General features: G+C 37.9%; 1 protein-coding gene across 1 annotated transcript in view; it reads right to left on the bottom strand.

The window, feature by feature from the left end:
• The window catches only part of UPP2 (uridine phosphorylase 2), a 43,813-nt gene extending 29,133 nt beyond the window's left edge, over nucleotides 1-14,680 (bottom strand). The window contains 5 exon segments of the mRNA XM_007941849.1: nucleotides 135-249; nucleotides 2,589-2,601; nucleotides 4,000-4,145; nucleotides 10,603-10,720; nucleotides 14,619-14,680. Of these exon segments, the coding sequence (XP_007940040.1) occupies nucleotides 135-249; nucleotides 2,589-2,601; nucleotides 4,000-4,145; nucleotides 10,603-10,720; nucleotides 14,619-14,680 (454 nt within the window).
• Between the last annotated feature and the right edge of the window lie 1,736 nt (nucleotides 14,681-16,416).

Here is a 16,416-nt window from a genome sequence, read left to right as displayed (position 1 = left end):
CTACTTCCGTAGTGATACTGCCTCGGAAACCCAAGGAGGGGTCGCTATGAGTCGGGTTTGACTCAACGGCACATAACAACAACAATGTGTACTAAAATCAATCAATTTTAATGGTGGAAATCAGTCCATCTCACCTATTTCCCCTCATGTACCCATTCATATAATGGTAACATCATAGTACTGAGCATGGTAAAGTAATTTGATGAGTTCATGAAGCATAATAGAAATGGAAGGGATGCCCATGCCATGCTGTGGAGAGAAAAGGGAAAGTCATTATACATCTCACAAACACATATATGCACAGGACATATTTTCTTCCTTCATTACAAGTTAACAGACTTTAGATAAATTTACATAATCATTAAGAGTTTGCCAATGCTGAGGAAAACGTAAGTCATCTCTAACTGACGCCTACATGACATGCTGATAGATGTGTCCATCTGTGAGGCTTAAAGAGAAGCATCTCCCTGCCAGTTAAGTTGAGTTCAGCCCTCATCATCAAGAGCAGAAAATGAGGATGACATAGTGTTCAGGTACATAAGGGCAATGCCATTCTCTTCTCTTCATTGGGCTCTTTAAGATGATGCTTTGGAAAAAGAGCTGTTCACAAGATTGACTTGATTTTGAGGAAATCTGTGTTTGATTATTGTACCATGACTATATAACCATGACAATATTAAATGAAATAGTAAGTCCTTTTCATTGCTCTCATTTGACCTTGTACACTTGCTACTAATTCTGTGTGAGCCCTGGAAGGTTCTAGAATAGAGATATGAGTTACAACCACACCCAACATTTTGGTGCTTATTCTGAATGTGTAGGTGAAATTAGGTTGCTGTAGATCATTACCACAAACCTGGTTTCCCTCAGTATTTACAATAGAATCAGTGTCATCACAACAGGAGTGAACACAGACTAGAGGGTTTAGTGACTCTTAATGGTTGCACTATGTTCTAACAACTCTCTAGAAAAATCCTCCATGCTGGGAAATTGTAGTAGCCAGAGATCAGTTACAATCAGTTACTACAAAACAAAGGAATGGAGAGTCAAGTGTGTTCCTTTAATGCAGCCTTCAATGTATTCTACTCTTTCTTGTAGAGACTTTGTGTGCGAAAAATTACCAAGGTTATCTTGGTAGTTAGTTGATGCCTGACACTAATTCTCCCATCAGCAAATCTGGAAAATGGATGGAGCTGTGGCCATGCTGCTTTCAGTTGAGTTTCCATCTTCTCACCATCAAAAATATTAAACTATGGAAACCTGAAATCTCTGGGTTCCCAATTTTGGTTTTCATTCAATATATTTTGCCTTCCTAATGCATTTGTAATCCTCCTGACATCAGGAATCAAATTTATATCTTTGTATGTCCAAGATTAACATGTCTGGGGCTTTACTCTGTGGCTCTACCACTAGTAAGTAAACTCTCTGAGTCTCATTTTCCTCATCTACAGTTAGTTAAGAAGATAAACTATTATTTGATATATTAGGTTCCTTCTTAGTCAGACATTTGTTAAGTTTATGATTATTACTCATTACACAGCATGATGATAAAATGACAAATGGGCATGTGTATTTCTATTTCTGCAAAAGTCAGTCCCCTCTTACTTTCTCTCTGTCTCTGTCTCTATCTGTCTGTCCCTCTCTCTCTCAAACACACACAATCACACACACACACACACACAACTCAGCAACTATGAGAGATGAAGAATTTTCATAGAAGGAGCCCCAATTGGAAAGCCTCTCCCTGTCTAGTAATACCACTTTCCAATTAGCTAATTTTAATCATTAACCTATAAATAAGGAAGCCAGATGCAAAGTTGATATACTAAATTAGTCAATAAAGAGAAAGATAATAAAAAAAAATTGAAGTAAGTTTTGATGTTATTTAAGCAGTTTTTTTTCCTGGCTGACCTCTGGGAATGATACATCTTTCAGCTCTTTTTTCTGACAATACACCAAGATCAGCCTGTGCTGTTTTTTATGTTTTACTCTGAAGTTTTGCTGCTTGTTTATGGTAACTTCACATTTTTATAAACCTTATTTTTTATCCTTACTCATTTAGACTGTGCACAAAAGAGCAAATAATTGCCGTATAAAAGTCAAGCAAAAAATGGAAGCTCAGGACCATAGTGTCGGGAGACACTAAAGTCATTTGGCATAACATAGTCCCCAAAGACAATGTTCTACATTCTGCTTTGGTGAATAGAGACTGGGGTCTTAAAAGCTGTGAGCAGCCACCTAAGATGCATCTATTGATATCTTCCAACGCAGAGCAAAGAAGAGTTAAGAAAATCAAAGATGCAAAGAAACAATTAATCCAAAGGACTGAGGGACCACACAAACCCCACCTCCATGACCCTGACACAAGAACTAGATCGTACCCAGCTACCACTGCTGACCACTCTGAAAGGGATCACAATAGAAAGTCCTGGATAGAATGGGAGAAAAATGTAAAACAAAATTCAAAATCATAAAAAAGACCAGGCCTACTGGTCTGATGAAGACTGTTGGAACCCCTGAGACTATTACTCTTAGATGATATCCTTCAAGCCTTGAACTGAACTCACCCTCATGGCTCAACTTTCAGCTGAAAGAGACAGGCTTACAAGGTAAACAATAATACCAGGAAGGTATGCACTCATTAGAACATTCAACCATACAAGATCAGAAGGGATTTGCTCAGGGATAAAGCTAAGAAGGCAAGAAGGGAAAGAAAAGAAGGACAAAAGGAAATGGTAAACACAGGAAGGAAGTAGGAAGAGTGCTCTCACATTGTGGAGGTTGCAATGAATTGTATGAATTGTTGAGTGAAGAACAAATTTGCTCTGTAAAATTTCACCCAGATCACAGTAATTACTTAAGTAAACAAAACCCCATGGAGCACAGTTCTACTCTGACACACATGACATTGACATGTAAAAAAAAAAAGGTCAAGCTAAAGTTAGTGAGAAAAGACACTCGATGACCAGAGATTATCAGCTTCCCTATAATAGTTAGTTGAATTGACAAATGAATTAAGAAAAGATTCTCCCATTTGCGACAAAAGTAGGCTCCAGGCATTCTTGGCATAGAGGAGAGATGAGTTTAGCTGCTTCAATGGCATGATATAATTTTTCCTTCTTAATTCCAACCTTTCAGCCATGATCTTCATCCCTCCATCACCAGGTACTATAGAGTAATCAAGAGATGGTGATCATTCCCTGCCATATAGGAGCCACTTACAACTCAGCTCCTTAGAATGGCCACACCTCTGCAACAGACTTCTACCCAGTCCCCTCCTGACATTTCTAGCCAGGGAATTCCTGCACCTTTTGAGAGCTGCAATGTCCAGACATGTGAGGAGCTTAGAACAGTTGCTTAGAAATACAGCCCTGTGTTGAGAGACAAGATTAGAAAGCAAACTGGGTGGACAGGTACAAACTCCCTCCTAAGTGTATCCACCCTGAATCCACTTAGAAAATTATCTGCATGTTCCCTGAAATTGCAAATAATTCCACTTTCTTTTTGTCTTAGGGCACTATGTGTGTCCAGAGCTGTTAACAGATTCTAAATACAGGAGAGCCATTCAAAAGGGCTTGGTACAAATGTATTAGCAGTTTTTCAGTGAGCTTATTATAATGTTAAACTGCACCATTTTGGCAGTGCTGAAAATTGGCCCCTGTATACTAAAAGCTCTATAGTCCTCAAATTGGATAAGGGGTAGGGGAGAGAAGACTGCTGGTGAGTTAATCAGTTACAAATGAAACAGAGAGGGGGTATACTTTAAGGGGGTTTTCATAACTTGAATAGCAAAGAGGTAACTAATAAACTAAAGTGAAGCTGAATGCTATGTTCTGCCCCCTAGGATTTTTTCCAAAACTGAATGTTATACCTGGACATTTAGCTTGATTATGTAAGAATGTAAAGCAAAAGGGGAAAAAAAACTCATACCTGAGGAAATATGTACCTTTTTCTCTAGACTGCTGATGACTTACTGAAATGCAACCGTTAAGTACTTACACAGGAGTGATTTTGTACATATACTATCTGTCCGTCCCAGAACAGATGTCTTTTATTTCTTCTCCACTTTCTTCATATCCAAGCTCCTTCTGCATAAACAGTACAAATGCTTTCATTCTGTTAGGGTTCCCGCCAACGCAGACAAACTGTTAATAAAAACAAACAATGGCCTGTCGTAGTAATTGGGACAAGAACCAAGGGTCAGCTCTCAACCAGAAAGTTTTTATTTTATTGTTTAGTGAATTCCATAGCACTATGTGTATATGTTATGTATTTTTTTCATGAATTAGCTAATTTGCACCATTAACCTATAAATAAGGCAAGCAGATGCAAAGTTTGATATACTACATTAGTCAGAAAAAAATAACCACAAAAGAAAGTAAATTTTTATATTAAGTAGGTGTTTCCTGGTGTTATTGTTTACAGTGAAGATCATCCAACATCTTAACTTGATACAGACAGCCTATTGCTGAGCATTGGCAGGATATATACTTAATATGTAAGTGCTAAAGACATGAAATATAAGTGTCATGCAACCAAAAGGAGAACTACCTGTTTCAGACATTTTCTGATTCTGCATCTTAAACGGTAACTTTTTATTGTAAAATGTCCTATATTAAAGGAGCTCTGGTGGTGTAGTGGTTAAGGCATTTGGCATTTGGTCCAAATCCACCAGCTGCTCCATGGAGGAAAGAAGAGGCAGTCTACTTCCTTAAAGATTTATAGCCTTGGAAACACAATGGGGATAGCTCTGAGTTGGAATCGACTCAGTGGCAGTGAGTTTGGTTTTTGGTGATATATTAACTTAAAGTTTAAATGGAATTCTGCCAAAACCTAACTTTTCATTCAAAAGGAAGCCTCATGGCTTATCATTATAGATTGGAAATCCCACTATTGTACGTCATCAATTGTAAAAATTTTAGTTTTTTCACATTTTAGCAACTTAGGAATTGGATAGGTATTACAGCCAAGGGTGACTTAAATTTAATGAAATGTGATAGTAAAAATGTCTGGTCATTGGTTGGGCAACAGCCTATTAGGGGTACATCAGCCTCAGAGATAGAAAAGGTGAATGCTGAGGGAGGAGCAGAGTGGCCCCATGGTGACGTGAATGACTTGCCAGCCAGTGAGTACCAGGAGTACCAGGAGAGAATGAGTGACGGCAGACAGATCCAGGAGGACAGCACAGCTCACAGAAGGGTGTTAGCTAAAAAGTCACAGAAGACTCAGGCAAGTGATGCGGTGCACGAAGTCTGAAGGACCTTCAAAACAGAGGCAGGTGATGTTGCAGTTAAGGGCCTACCCATTGAGGTTAGTTAAACCTGACTTTGAATCCCAGCCCCAGCCCTGATTAAATAAATTCCTCAATGTCACACATCAAATACCTATGTGCCTCAAGTCATCATCTATAATACAGTACCCCTCATAGGGTTTTGTAAGGATGAAATGGGATTGCATATGGCAAAGGACATTGTACAAAGTCAGGCATAGTCTAAGTGTTCAACAAATGGTAACTGTATATAATGGAGAAATTTCCTGGCCCTGATTTTGAGCTTGTTTACTGATGCTATAGTCAAAATTTAGTTCAAATGAAGCTGATTCAGGTCCTAGAATAAGGCAAAGGCAGTTGGTAGTGCCTGACTGATGTGGGCAGTGTTGGACAGAGGATCAGAAGGAGCACTTGGCCTGGTGCAGTCTCTCACAAGCACTACATATACACACACACACACACATATGGAAATATCTAAGTAAGATTGTAGAGTAGGATCTCCCATTTACAAATGAATAAATAATGTAAGGATTGGGTGATCTGATTACATGATGCATTCTGTTTCCATTGAACAATAATTCCTGTACCACATTCATTTTCAATTATAGGATGTAATTATCCTTTTATCTAGACCCTCTGGTTCTCTTTGACCCTCATTATTGACTTTCCTGTGCCTTTTATGAGTTTTTCTTATGAGGCTTAAGATTGGTAAGAAACTGCAATGGAGGTTAACCATGAAGGTTGGAGAGCAAAGAGGGTCTGCCCATGTTAATTTTTTTTTTTTTTTAATTATTATTGATTTTTCATAAATGTTTCCTTCATTGGTATAGATAGTTAAGATTTGGTGCAAGATCTAAGTATAAGGAAGCTTTTTTTTTCTTTCAATGTATAATAGTTTGAAAATAGCCTCATTATGTGGTGCCAGTGAATGTAAATTACAACTATTTAGACTGACCATAAAACCAAAACAGAATAGCTTGTGGTTTGAATTCTTTTTTGAACTATAGATATTGCTGTAATCAAAAGCAATTTCTGAATGCTTCTGGAGACATAAAGACGATATGTATAGAGAGAGCAGCTAGTTCTTGAAGACTTATTCCTAATTCAGACTTACTAAACATCACCTCGGACATAATTTGCAGTCTGGCCACCTTAATGAGAAATAAAACATAACCGAAGACTACCAACCAACATTGACAATAAGTGTCACTTATTGTGATCTACATCCCAAACAAACTGATCATTTGTCCTACTTTTATCAAAGAAGACAGAAATGCATCAGGAAGGAGTCAGAGGCATTACAAGAAATGTTAAGGACTTAGCCCAATGACTGCTAAAGCAAACTTATTCTCTAGAGTTTTCATAGGGTTAACTGTGTCACTTTGTATTAATATGGTTCTACTGCAATTCACTATATTTTGTACATGGACAAAAAAATATGCATTTTTATATGCATATTGCATTTTTATATGGGAAATCATTACTTTATGAGGAGTATATATAATTACATAATCCTCATAAAGTAATGATTTCCCATACTACTTGACATTTCTAGAGGAAGATTGGAAATTTCCAATTAGTGATCATGTAAAAAATACCAAAATATACTTTTTTCTTTAGTAAAAGAAAGAACTAGTGATTACTTTTTTATCAGAGACACCTAAGGTTTAATCCCAGCTCTTTCCTTTACCAGCTATGTAATGGCCATTACAGATAAATAGATCAAAAATATTTTGTATATGCATTATAAAACTACATCTAGTAGAGATCTTGTAAAAGAGATGTATGTATTGGGCACTGAGTTTGAATAGATCACTTCTAGGGATTATCCACCATATTTTCCAATTGCTTGATTCATTCCAGTGAATATGGCAGAGACTGATAGCTGTTTACCAAAATGGTTTCCTCTTCTTCTTGGCACACAACTAGATTTTATTTCCAGCCTCTTTTCCAGTTAGATGAGGCCATTTGCTTGAGTTCCAGCCAGTAGGATGTGAATAGAAGTGACAGGTGCCATTTCTAGTCCTAACCCATAGAAATTTCCCATTGGTGACCCTACATATGCTCTTCTCCTACATACTAGATGGGTGTTGACATCCAAGGAAACTTTGCAAGCCACTCACTGAGGGTGGCAGAACAAGAAGATGGAAGGAGTGTGGGTCTCTGAATCACCACTTGAAAGAGGGCCACATTGATCAGGATCACTTACTTTCTAATTAATGTGAGTGAGAAATAAATTTACACTGTGTTAAGACATTTTGGAGTAGCAGCTATCAAAAACTTTAAAATATATAGTAAGAGAAAACAGGAGTGATTGTCAGACTCTTCAAGGTCCAAACTTTAGACACTCAGAGTTTTTTCCTTTTGAAGATAATGCTATTAATAATGATTATCATATTTTTACACAAATAATATGTACTGTCTACATTTGTTTGTCAATCACACCTTCTCTCTCATGAAGTATTTTCGTAAGTGCGCTCTGCTAACTTTTTATAGCAACATGTAAAAAAAAAAATGCTACAGTAGAAGACATGACATTATTTGTGTAAAAATAGGCTATCATCTCTGTGAAGATAAGACTGAGTGCTCAGGTGCTGATGGATTATGTCCTCTGTTCTTAGCCAGAATTGCTAAGGGATTTAAGAGAGTCAAGAAATTGAAACTAGCATGTTCTCACTCAAAGACAAGAATGGAGTTTGGAAAGGTTAGTTTCTGAGAAAATCATCTGTAAATATAAGTCAAGCTTTATCTGCTTTCTCTAAAGAATCCTGGTTTAGATTAAATGGCAAATTCTAATCACTTGGAAGTGCATTACCTGCTTCTCATCCTACCTTCCCTCCTGCCCCCCACACTTTGCTGGTTATCTGCCCCATTCAGAAGAGTTACTCTCTAGTTGGATAAAATAAGGTCTAAATCAGAGTATGTCTTTTGTACAAAAAAGAATCCAGCAAAGGAGTCCAAAACTAGGTGGGTGGTGAGTTTACAAGGTTGGACTGTGGTTATGACAGATTATGACAGGAAAACCTAACCAGGTAGAGAGGTGAGGGCCTAGTTGCAACAGAGATGACACAACTGTGTCTGTGTGCATGTGCCTGTGTGTGTCTGTGTGGGTGTGTATGTGAGAAACAGATGTGTGAATCTATTTTCAGTTCCAAAAATAAAGCCAATCATTCCAATGATTTCCCAGAAATAAACATTCAAAAGCCCTAAATAAAGTGGTTTAAAAAAAATAAAACAAAATAGAGATATAGCCATTACTTTCATACCAACGACATCTAAGATTTAATCCCAGCTCTTTCCTTTACCAGCTGTGTTGTGGCTATTACAGATAGATAAATATATGGTATATATGTGTTGTAACACTACATCTATGTTTGATCCTCAGTTTCTTCACTGGGAGAAGAAACTGGAGATCACAATTAACTGCCTAAATTGCTATGGTGATTGAATGATATTCCACAAATGTGTGCCTAGTACAGAGCCTGATACACAAACTCACTGCCATTGACTTGATTCTGACTCATAGTGAACCCCATTGAGTTTCCAAGGGGGTAAATCTTTATGGAAGTAGATTCCTTCATCTTCCTTTTGTGGCACCTACCTTCTGGTTAGCAGCCAAATGCCTGAGGCCCCATGCCACCAGAGCTCCTTGAAACACAGAAAACACTCCATAAATTGTAGAAGAGATAGACAGAAATATAAATACTTAGATTATAGACAATCTTTTTTTGTCACAAAGACATACTCCAAGTCTTTTTAATTCATTGATTAGATATGTGCCTTTGCTTATTAATTATGATATGTTTTCAATGAATCAGAGTCATGCTAGATAAGGATCCTAGGAAAATCATCGTGCAGCATGAACCCCAATCCTAAAAGTTGAATTCAAGTGAAATCTGGTTAATGAGTATCAAAGACAGTCTTGATCAATGACTCACAGAGCATAAACTTCAGAAACAGCAGTAAAGAGAGAGAGGTTACATTGAGAAGATGAAGCAAAAGATCAAAAGAGGCCACAAAAAGGCAAGAAACAGCTGTCTGAAAAAGACTGGGGAAAGGGGTGGGTCATGTTGCTGCCAGGAAATCAGCTTCACCCTCAGACTTTGTTCCCTAGGAGAGAGGCAAGGGGTAGAGGCAGTTTAACGCCGCCTGTTAATGAAATAAATTTCTTCTCTTTTCTTCCTCCTTTCTTTGTTTCCTTCCCTCCTTCTCTCGCTCTTTTCCTTCCTCCCTCTCTTCTTCCCTCCCTGTGTTCTTTCTTCCTTTTATCCCTCCTCTTCTCCTTCTAGTTGACCTCTTCTTCCTCCTCCTTCCCTTTCTTTAACCTTTCCCTCACAGTTTAGGGGCCAATTATGAGTTACTGGGACTCTGAGCGCTCACCTAGTGCAGTAGATTACAATATGGGAAACTGAACTTGGAAGAACTTGGTTCAGCTCTGTATGATGTAACTATAATCCCTTTTGAGCTCTCTGAATTCAATCTGTTTGCTTTGTAGCGGAAATTAATGTCACCCTAATCTATCTAAGGGAGCTCTGGTGGCATAGTGCCTAAAGCATTTGACTACTAACCAGAAAGCTGGTGGTTCAAACCCACCAGCCACTCCCTGGAAGGAAGGTTGGGCAATTTATTTCAGTAGTGATAACTGCCTTGGAAACCCAAGGAGGGGTCGCTATGAGTCGGATCAGACTCCACGGCAATGGTTATGTTGTGTGTTTGTTTAATCTATCTAAGGGAACTCTGGTGGCACAGTGCCTAAGACATTTGACTACTAACCAGAAGGCTGGAGGTTCAAACCTACCAGCCACTCCTCAGAAGGAAGGTTGGGCAATCTACTTCGGAAACCCAAGGAGGGATCACTATGAGTCAAACTTGAGGGCAGTGGGTTTGGGGTTTTTTTGTTGTTGTTGTTTAGAATAATATAATATTGTTGACAGCCATTTTATTTTTTAATAAAATGAGAATTAGTGAGGTTTCACCTATAAATTTAGACATTAAATAATAAACTGAATCTGTAAAAACATAATGAATTCACAATGTCTCTGAACAGCTGGGAGCAGTGTCAATAAAATTGTATTTATCTTCTGGGACCAGAGCAGCCAAAAAATCATGTGTGTATTAGATTTGGTTTGGGAACTTTTCTATCTTATTGGGCCAGAAATGATTGTTCATGATGTGCACATTCTAAATCATTTCAGAGAACAAACATGGCTTCAGTTCCTATTGGAAACTCAGACATTCCCCTAGCCTAAGTATAAAATTTATGTTGGAGAAGTAAGAAGAATAATCAGCAGAGGAACATCAGTCATTTTTCCTAAAGTTTGAAATACTTTTACCTTTACTTCCCCAAACATCGCTGGTAGGTTGTATGTCTTTGTTTCTAAAAGGAAGTCATAGAGAATGTCTTCATCCATGGAATCTAGGTAAGGATTTTTAACATAAACAAATCTTTTCCTAGAAAAAAATTCAGAGAATGTAAAGAAATTTGGAGAGAAAGCACATAAAAGAGAAAGTTAATTAGTCTACACTTGTAATTGTCTCTAGCCCAAATACTAGTCACAAATCTTCCTCTAATATTAAATGATAACAGTAATAGCTAATATCTGCTGTGCACATACCATATGCCAAGCATGGCACTAAACATGAAAATTGCACAATAGCATGAAAACTGCATAAAATAAACAGATAACCTCATCTAATCACATAAGTATCCTATTCAAACCCACTGACATCAAGTGGATTCTGACCTATAGCAACCTTATAGGACACGGTAGAACTGCTCCATAGGGTTTTTAAGCCTGTCAATCTTTATGGAAACAAATTGCCTCATTTTCCTCCCATGGACTGGCTGATGGGTTCAAGCCACCAACTTTTTGGTTAGCAGTCCAATGCTTTAACCACTGCTCCACCAGAACTCCTTATCTGTCCTATCTAGGTAACTAATATTAATATTTCAATATACAAATGAAAAAGCTGAGGATTATAGAAGTTGAGAAACCTGTCTAAGATTATACAAGTAGCAAATTACAGAACAGTCATTTCTATCCAGTTCTCTCTGACTCTAATAGTCATCTTTCTTTGGGAGCCTATATAACATAAGCTACTGGGCTCTGGAATGAAACTGCTTGGGCTCCAGTGCCAGCTCTACTAAATAAACTCTCTCCATTACACACACACACACACACACATGCACCCTCTAGTTGTTATGACCTCGAGTAAGGTTTTTGACTTGACTGCTAACCAGAAGGCTGGTGGTTCAAACCCACTGGCCACTCCTCGGAAGGAAGATGGCAATCTCCTTCTGTATTGATACTGCCTCAGAAACCCAAGGAGGGGTCGCTATGAGTCGGATCCGACTCCACGGCACATAACAGCAACTGATCTTCAGTTTCCCTATCTGTAAAATTAGTATAGTAAAAAGGATAGCTGCATTGCAGGACCTATGTGAGGCCTGAATGAGATGATGTTTGTAACACACCTGGTGTTCAGTGGCCATTATTGCACTCCCCACATTGAGAACCTGGAAGGTAGTAGCTTTAGTGAAATAGGCCAGAAAAAGTAGGGTGTGGCACAGAATGCTATATATTCACCAAATCTCATTTCCTTTTCCTTCTGGGAACATTGCTAGACTACCTGTCCCAGTCTCCCTTGCAGTAAGGTGAGGTCATATGTCTGAATTCTGAATAGTGGAATATGGATGGAAGTGATGTATCTACTTCTAAACCTGGTCCCCAAAAAACAATATCTCATTCCAAGCTGGTTTTTTTCTTTCTCTTTTTGCTTGTCTGTTGGTCAAATTCAGGAGATGGTGGAGCCACTAGATAAAAGGCTTTCGGTTCCTGAATGTCTATTTGGAGTGGACACCCCGTTCAATCTATCAACCTTTGGAAGACTGAGCAAAAAATGAATCTTTATTGTACCAAGCCACTGATATTTTTTAAATAGTGTTACCCTGGCAATCTACCTCCATAGTGATACTGCCTCAGAAACCAAGGAGGGATCACTATGAGTCGGGTCCCACTCGACGGCACATAACAACAACCCTGATCAATACAGAGGGTTCATACTTGGAAATGGTCTTTGTCCCAGCAGAAGATTTAAGTGAGAAATAAATGTAGCAGGATGTTGAGGTGGGAGCAGGGAGTGAATAGGAACCTGAGGTGAAAGATGGGGTGCGAATATAATTAGGGCAATGGAAGAATGAATGGGTCCAGAGTTCTGGAGAAACAGGGCTTAAAGTTCATCAAGAAAAAAAATACTCAGCAAAAAGCATGAACAAAAAGTGAAACCTAAAGAGCTTAGGGAAAGGGATTTTGATAAAGTAAAAGATCTAATTTTAGCAAACACATGAAACCATAATAATGCAAAACTGTTCAGTAAATGCAACAGAAATGTCATTAATTTCCTGCTCAAAAATATTTAGGGTAACAGATTCTTAATTAGTTAATGGGTCATTCATGGTTTCAGAAATAAAGCATTCTATAATAATAATACAAGGAGCCCTAGTGGCACAACAGGTTAAGCATTCTAATGCTAACCAAAAAATCGGCAGTTCAAATCCACTCAGAGGCTCTGTGGGAGAAAGACCTAACAATCTGTTCCTTTAAAGATTGCCTACAAAACCCTATGGGGAGTTCTAGCCTGTCGCATGAGGTCACTATGGGTTGAAATTGACCTGATGTCACTAACAACAGCAATATAATAATACACTTTATTACTTCAGAACAAGTCTCAAAGAAAAAGACATCTTCTTTATTCTTTCATAAGAGACCAAAAAAAAAAAAAAAAACAAAGCCATTGAGCCAATTTTCACTCATAGCAACCCCCATTGGATTTCCAGGGTTGTAAATCTTTACAGAAGTAGATTGCCTCATCTTCCTCCTGCAGAGCAGCTTGTAGTGAGTTTGAACCACTGACCTTCTGGTTAGCAGCTAAATGCCTTAGCCACTATGCCACCAGAACTCCTTTTGTAAGAGGCAGTCAGGCAGTTACCACAGTTCCTTGTTAACCAGCATCAGCATCATCTGGGAGCTCATTAGAAATGCAAAATCTCAGACTCCACCCCAACCTACTGAATTGCAATGTGCATTTTAACTAAGCCTTTCATGATTCATGTGTACATTGAAGTTGGAGAAACACTACCATCCACTTTCTCTTCCAACTTCCATTACATTTTCTGTCTCACTCTAATAAAAATGCTTTCTTGATCCAGAAATATTCCTATGGAATCTCAACTCAATCTAAGAATCATTACTCCATAAAAGAGTCTCACTCATCTATCCCAATAGTTCTAAATTCTAACTACCTCCAGAATCTCTGGGGTGCTTTTAAAAGCACTAATACCTTGGCCCTACTCCTAGGAATTCTGATTCAGTTGGTCAAGATGTCCTGGTCTTTGGTATTTTTTAAATTATGTAGGACCTACTCCATCTTTCCTATGTTCAAGAAGAAATCCTCAAACTAGTGCAGTCTATTAACTATGTTCTATTGTATTGGTTATAGTCGTACAACATGGCCAGAAATAAATATTGGCAATCAAAGAAAAGTTCTGCCTGAAAAATTCTTTCCATTTTTACCTTTACCTCCATCTTCATATTTTTTTCATTTTTTTTTCTCTCTCACTTTGGCTTCCCTGAAAAAAATGAACACAGCTGGAAGCTACCTCTACTTCATATGGGTAAGTGGGGCTTTGTTTTGAAAAGCTAACATAATGGAGTCACTAAGCAAGACATTTCACACAACTCTCAGTGAATCAAGAGGAACTTAGAAAAATTCCTTAAGCCTCATAAAGATTAATACTCTATTATGTTCTGAGAACCTGTAGCAGAATTGGAGCTAAATTTGTAGGCAGCTTCTGCAGATTTATGTCTACCCCTGAGTTGAATGACATATATAATATTTTAGAAGTGAGTTCTATGTAAAATCCATCATAAATCATATGAAATCACTTCACAATGTGCTACAATACAGTTATATATCCCTTAGGTGTTGCGAAGCACCTTTAATTATTTCTCAGATATACCCCATGGTTCTGGAATTAAAGGCTGAATTCCATAGTGAATTTTAAACCAAACTTTGAATTTGTTCATTCATGTGGATTCGTTGGTATAGTGTTTCTGATTTCCTTTGCCTCCCTTCTTAGATGAGCCCAAACCTTAGAACCTAGAAATGAAAATGTCACTGGGAAGAAAAACTGCATTGTTTTTATTCTGTTTTGTATTATGAGCTGTGTTCCAACTACATAACCTCTAAACTGAAGAAATTTGCATAGCTATAGTGGTTCATGTTCTTCATATAAAGTCCAGGGAACAACCATGTGATCAAAACAAATAAAAAATTCAAAATTATTTACCCAACATATATATTCCTATCAGAGCTCATGGATTTACTGGATACAAGTAAGATTGAAGCCATACCTTCTGCTGAAAGTGGGTAATCACTCTTAAATTGATGAAAGGAAAGAGAAATATTATGATTAGTTATTAAAACGTAGACCTCATTATAATAGTTCACCTCATAGCAGTATCATTAGAATTATACTCTCCTTTTACTAATGTAACTTTTCCCTTATCATGCCAAACTCTCTTATCAACTCAAAAATATTCTCCCCCTTCATGGACATGGCCTACAGTTCAGCTCTTAGAGTAGCTCTTCCCCAGAAGATAGGCTCCCAAAGGGGGTGTGTGGCCTCCTATCTCTTTTACCAAGTTGATTAGCAAGTTAACTCCTGACAAGAGTATCTTTTCCTTACATCTAGCCTTTGTCTCAGCATGGATCTGCTGTAGCACACAAACCTATTTGCTTTGTGACAGCTCTACATGGATATAAGCCCTCTGTTGATTTCTATAACGAGGTTGTCTCAAAAATGTGTCCAGTACATGTGAGAACTTTCAGTTCCCACACATTTCATTTCCCACCTTCATCCTATCCCCAGCCAACTTGATTTCATTCTTTATAATCACAAGTGAGAAAAACATCCAAAGCCAGGACCTCACAACACCTCTTCATCTGAACTTTACCCATCCAAGTTCACACAGAAGTTCTGAAAATTTAGCAGTAGTTGTTTCCCAGGACCTCTTCATCTAGCTAAACCCTAAGGTGATCTGTAAAATCTGCTGAATCAGCTGGGAGTCAATTCAGGTAGAATATAAAATACAGAAAATACAGTGTCTCTGTTAAGAAATCCATGAATTCAAATGGAACAACCAAAACAGAAATAATGAGAATGTTCACACTTTGTAAAACATGTAACCAACGTCACTGAACAATATGTGTAGAAATTGTTGAATGGAAGCCGAAATTACTGTGTTAGATATTCACCAAAATCACAATAAAAAAGTAAAAGAAATCCATTAATTCACTTTTATTGCTGCTTATTACATTGCACTTTTGAGTGATAGTCAATATTCACAGTCTATTCAAGTTTAATACTGGCCTTCATCAGTCCATCTTGGCCATACAGTGAAGTCTGTAGACTGCAAAGAAAAGACAATAGAGAGCTCCAGGCTGAGGAATTCATGTAGCAGCCAATGCTTGTTACTGCCACCCCCAAATAGACATTGTAATTCTGCCTAAGATTTCCACAAATACACAAGAAACCTTTTCTTGGAGAAGGTAATAACAACCATGAAGCAAAATAAGCTCGAACATCTTTGTCGCTTGAGACAGTAGTTCCTATTTGGGGTTTATAATAATACCTATTCTTTTATCTCAAGAGCCATCTCAAGTTGGTCTAACTTTTACTCTTTCCCAGCAACCACAGACAATATTAATCCTCAGTGTCTCCATTTAGCACCACTGGGGTCTTCATACTTTGATTTGATATTCTGTGAAGTATCTATCGATTTATTTTTAGGGTGTAATGTGGAGGACCACCGAATTCCAATCTGGCATTTGCCTCTGGCTCTGACAGGTGAAAGTGTTAGCTAATTAGATAAGTGTTAAGTAATTAATTACTCTGGTGAATTAATTAGACAAATTAACATGTCTCCTTCCAGTGCATTCTGTCAGCCAATGATCGTTATCACTAACAGTGCAAGTAACATCAGCTAAGATTTATGGACCCTATATAACAACTCCCCTGGACATTAAGGCAAGTGGTCATCATTTCGGGAAACTGCAAAGGCTGACTAGTAGAATCCATGAAATAA

Source organism: Orycteropus afer, unplaced genomic scaffold (assembly GCF_000298275.1).
Source record: "Orycteropus afer afer isolate SDZICR_OR568_19922 unplaced genomic scaffold, OryAfe1.0 scaffold00084, whole genome shotgun sequence".
NCBI classification, from domain to species: domain Eukaryota; kingdom Metazoa; phylum Chordata; class Mammalia; order Tubulidentata; family Orycteropodidae; genus Orycteropus; species Orycteropus afer.
The sequence above is the reverse complement of the archived record's forward strand: the minus strand, read 5'-3'. Positions and strand labels throughout refer to the sequence as shown.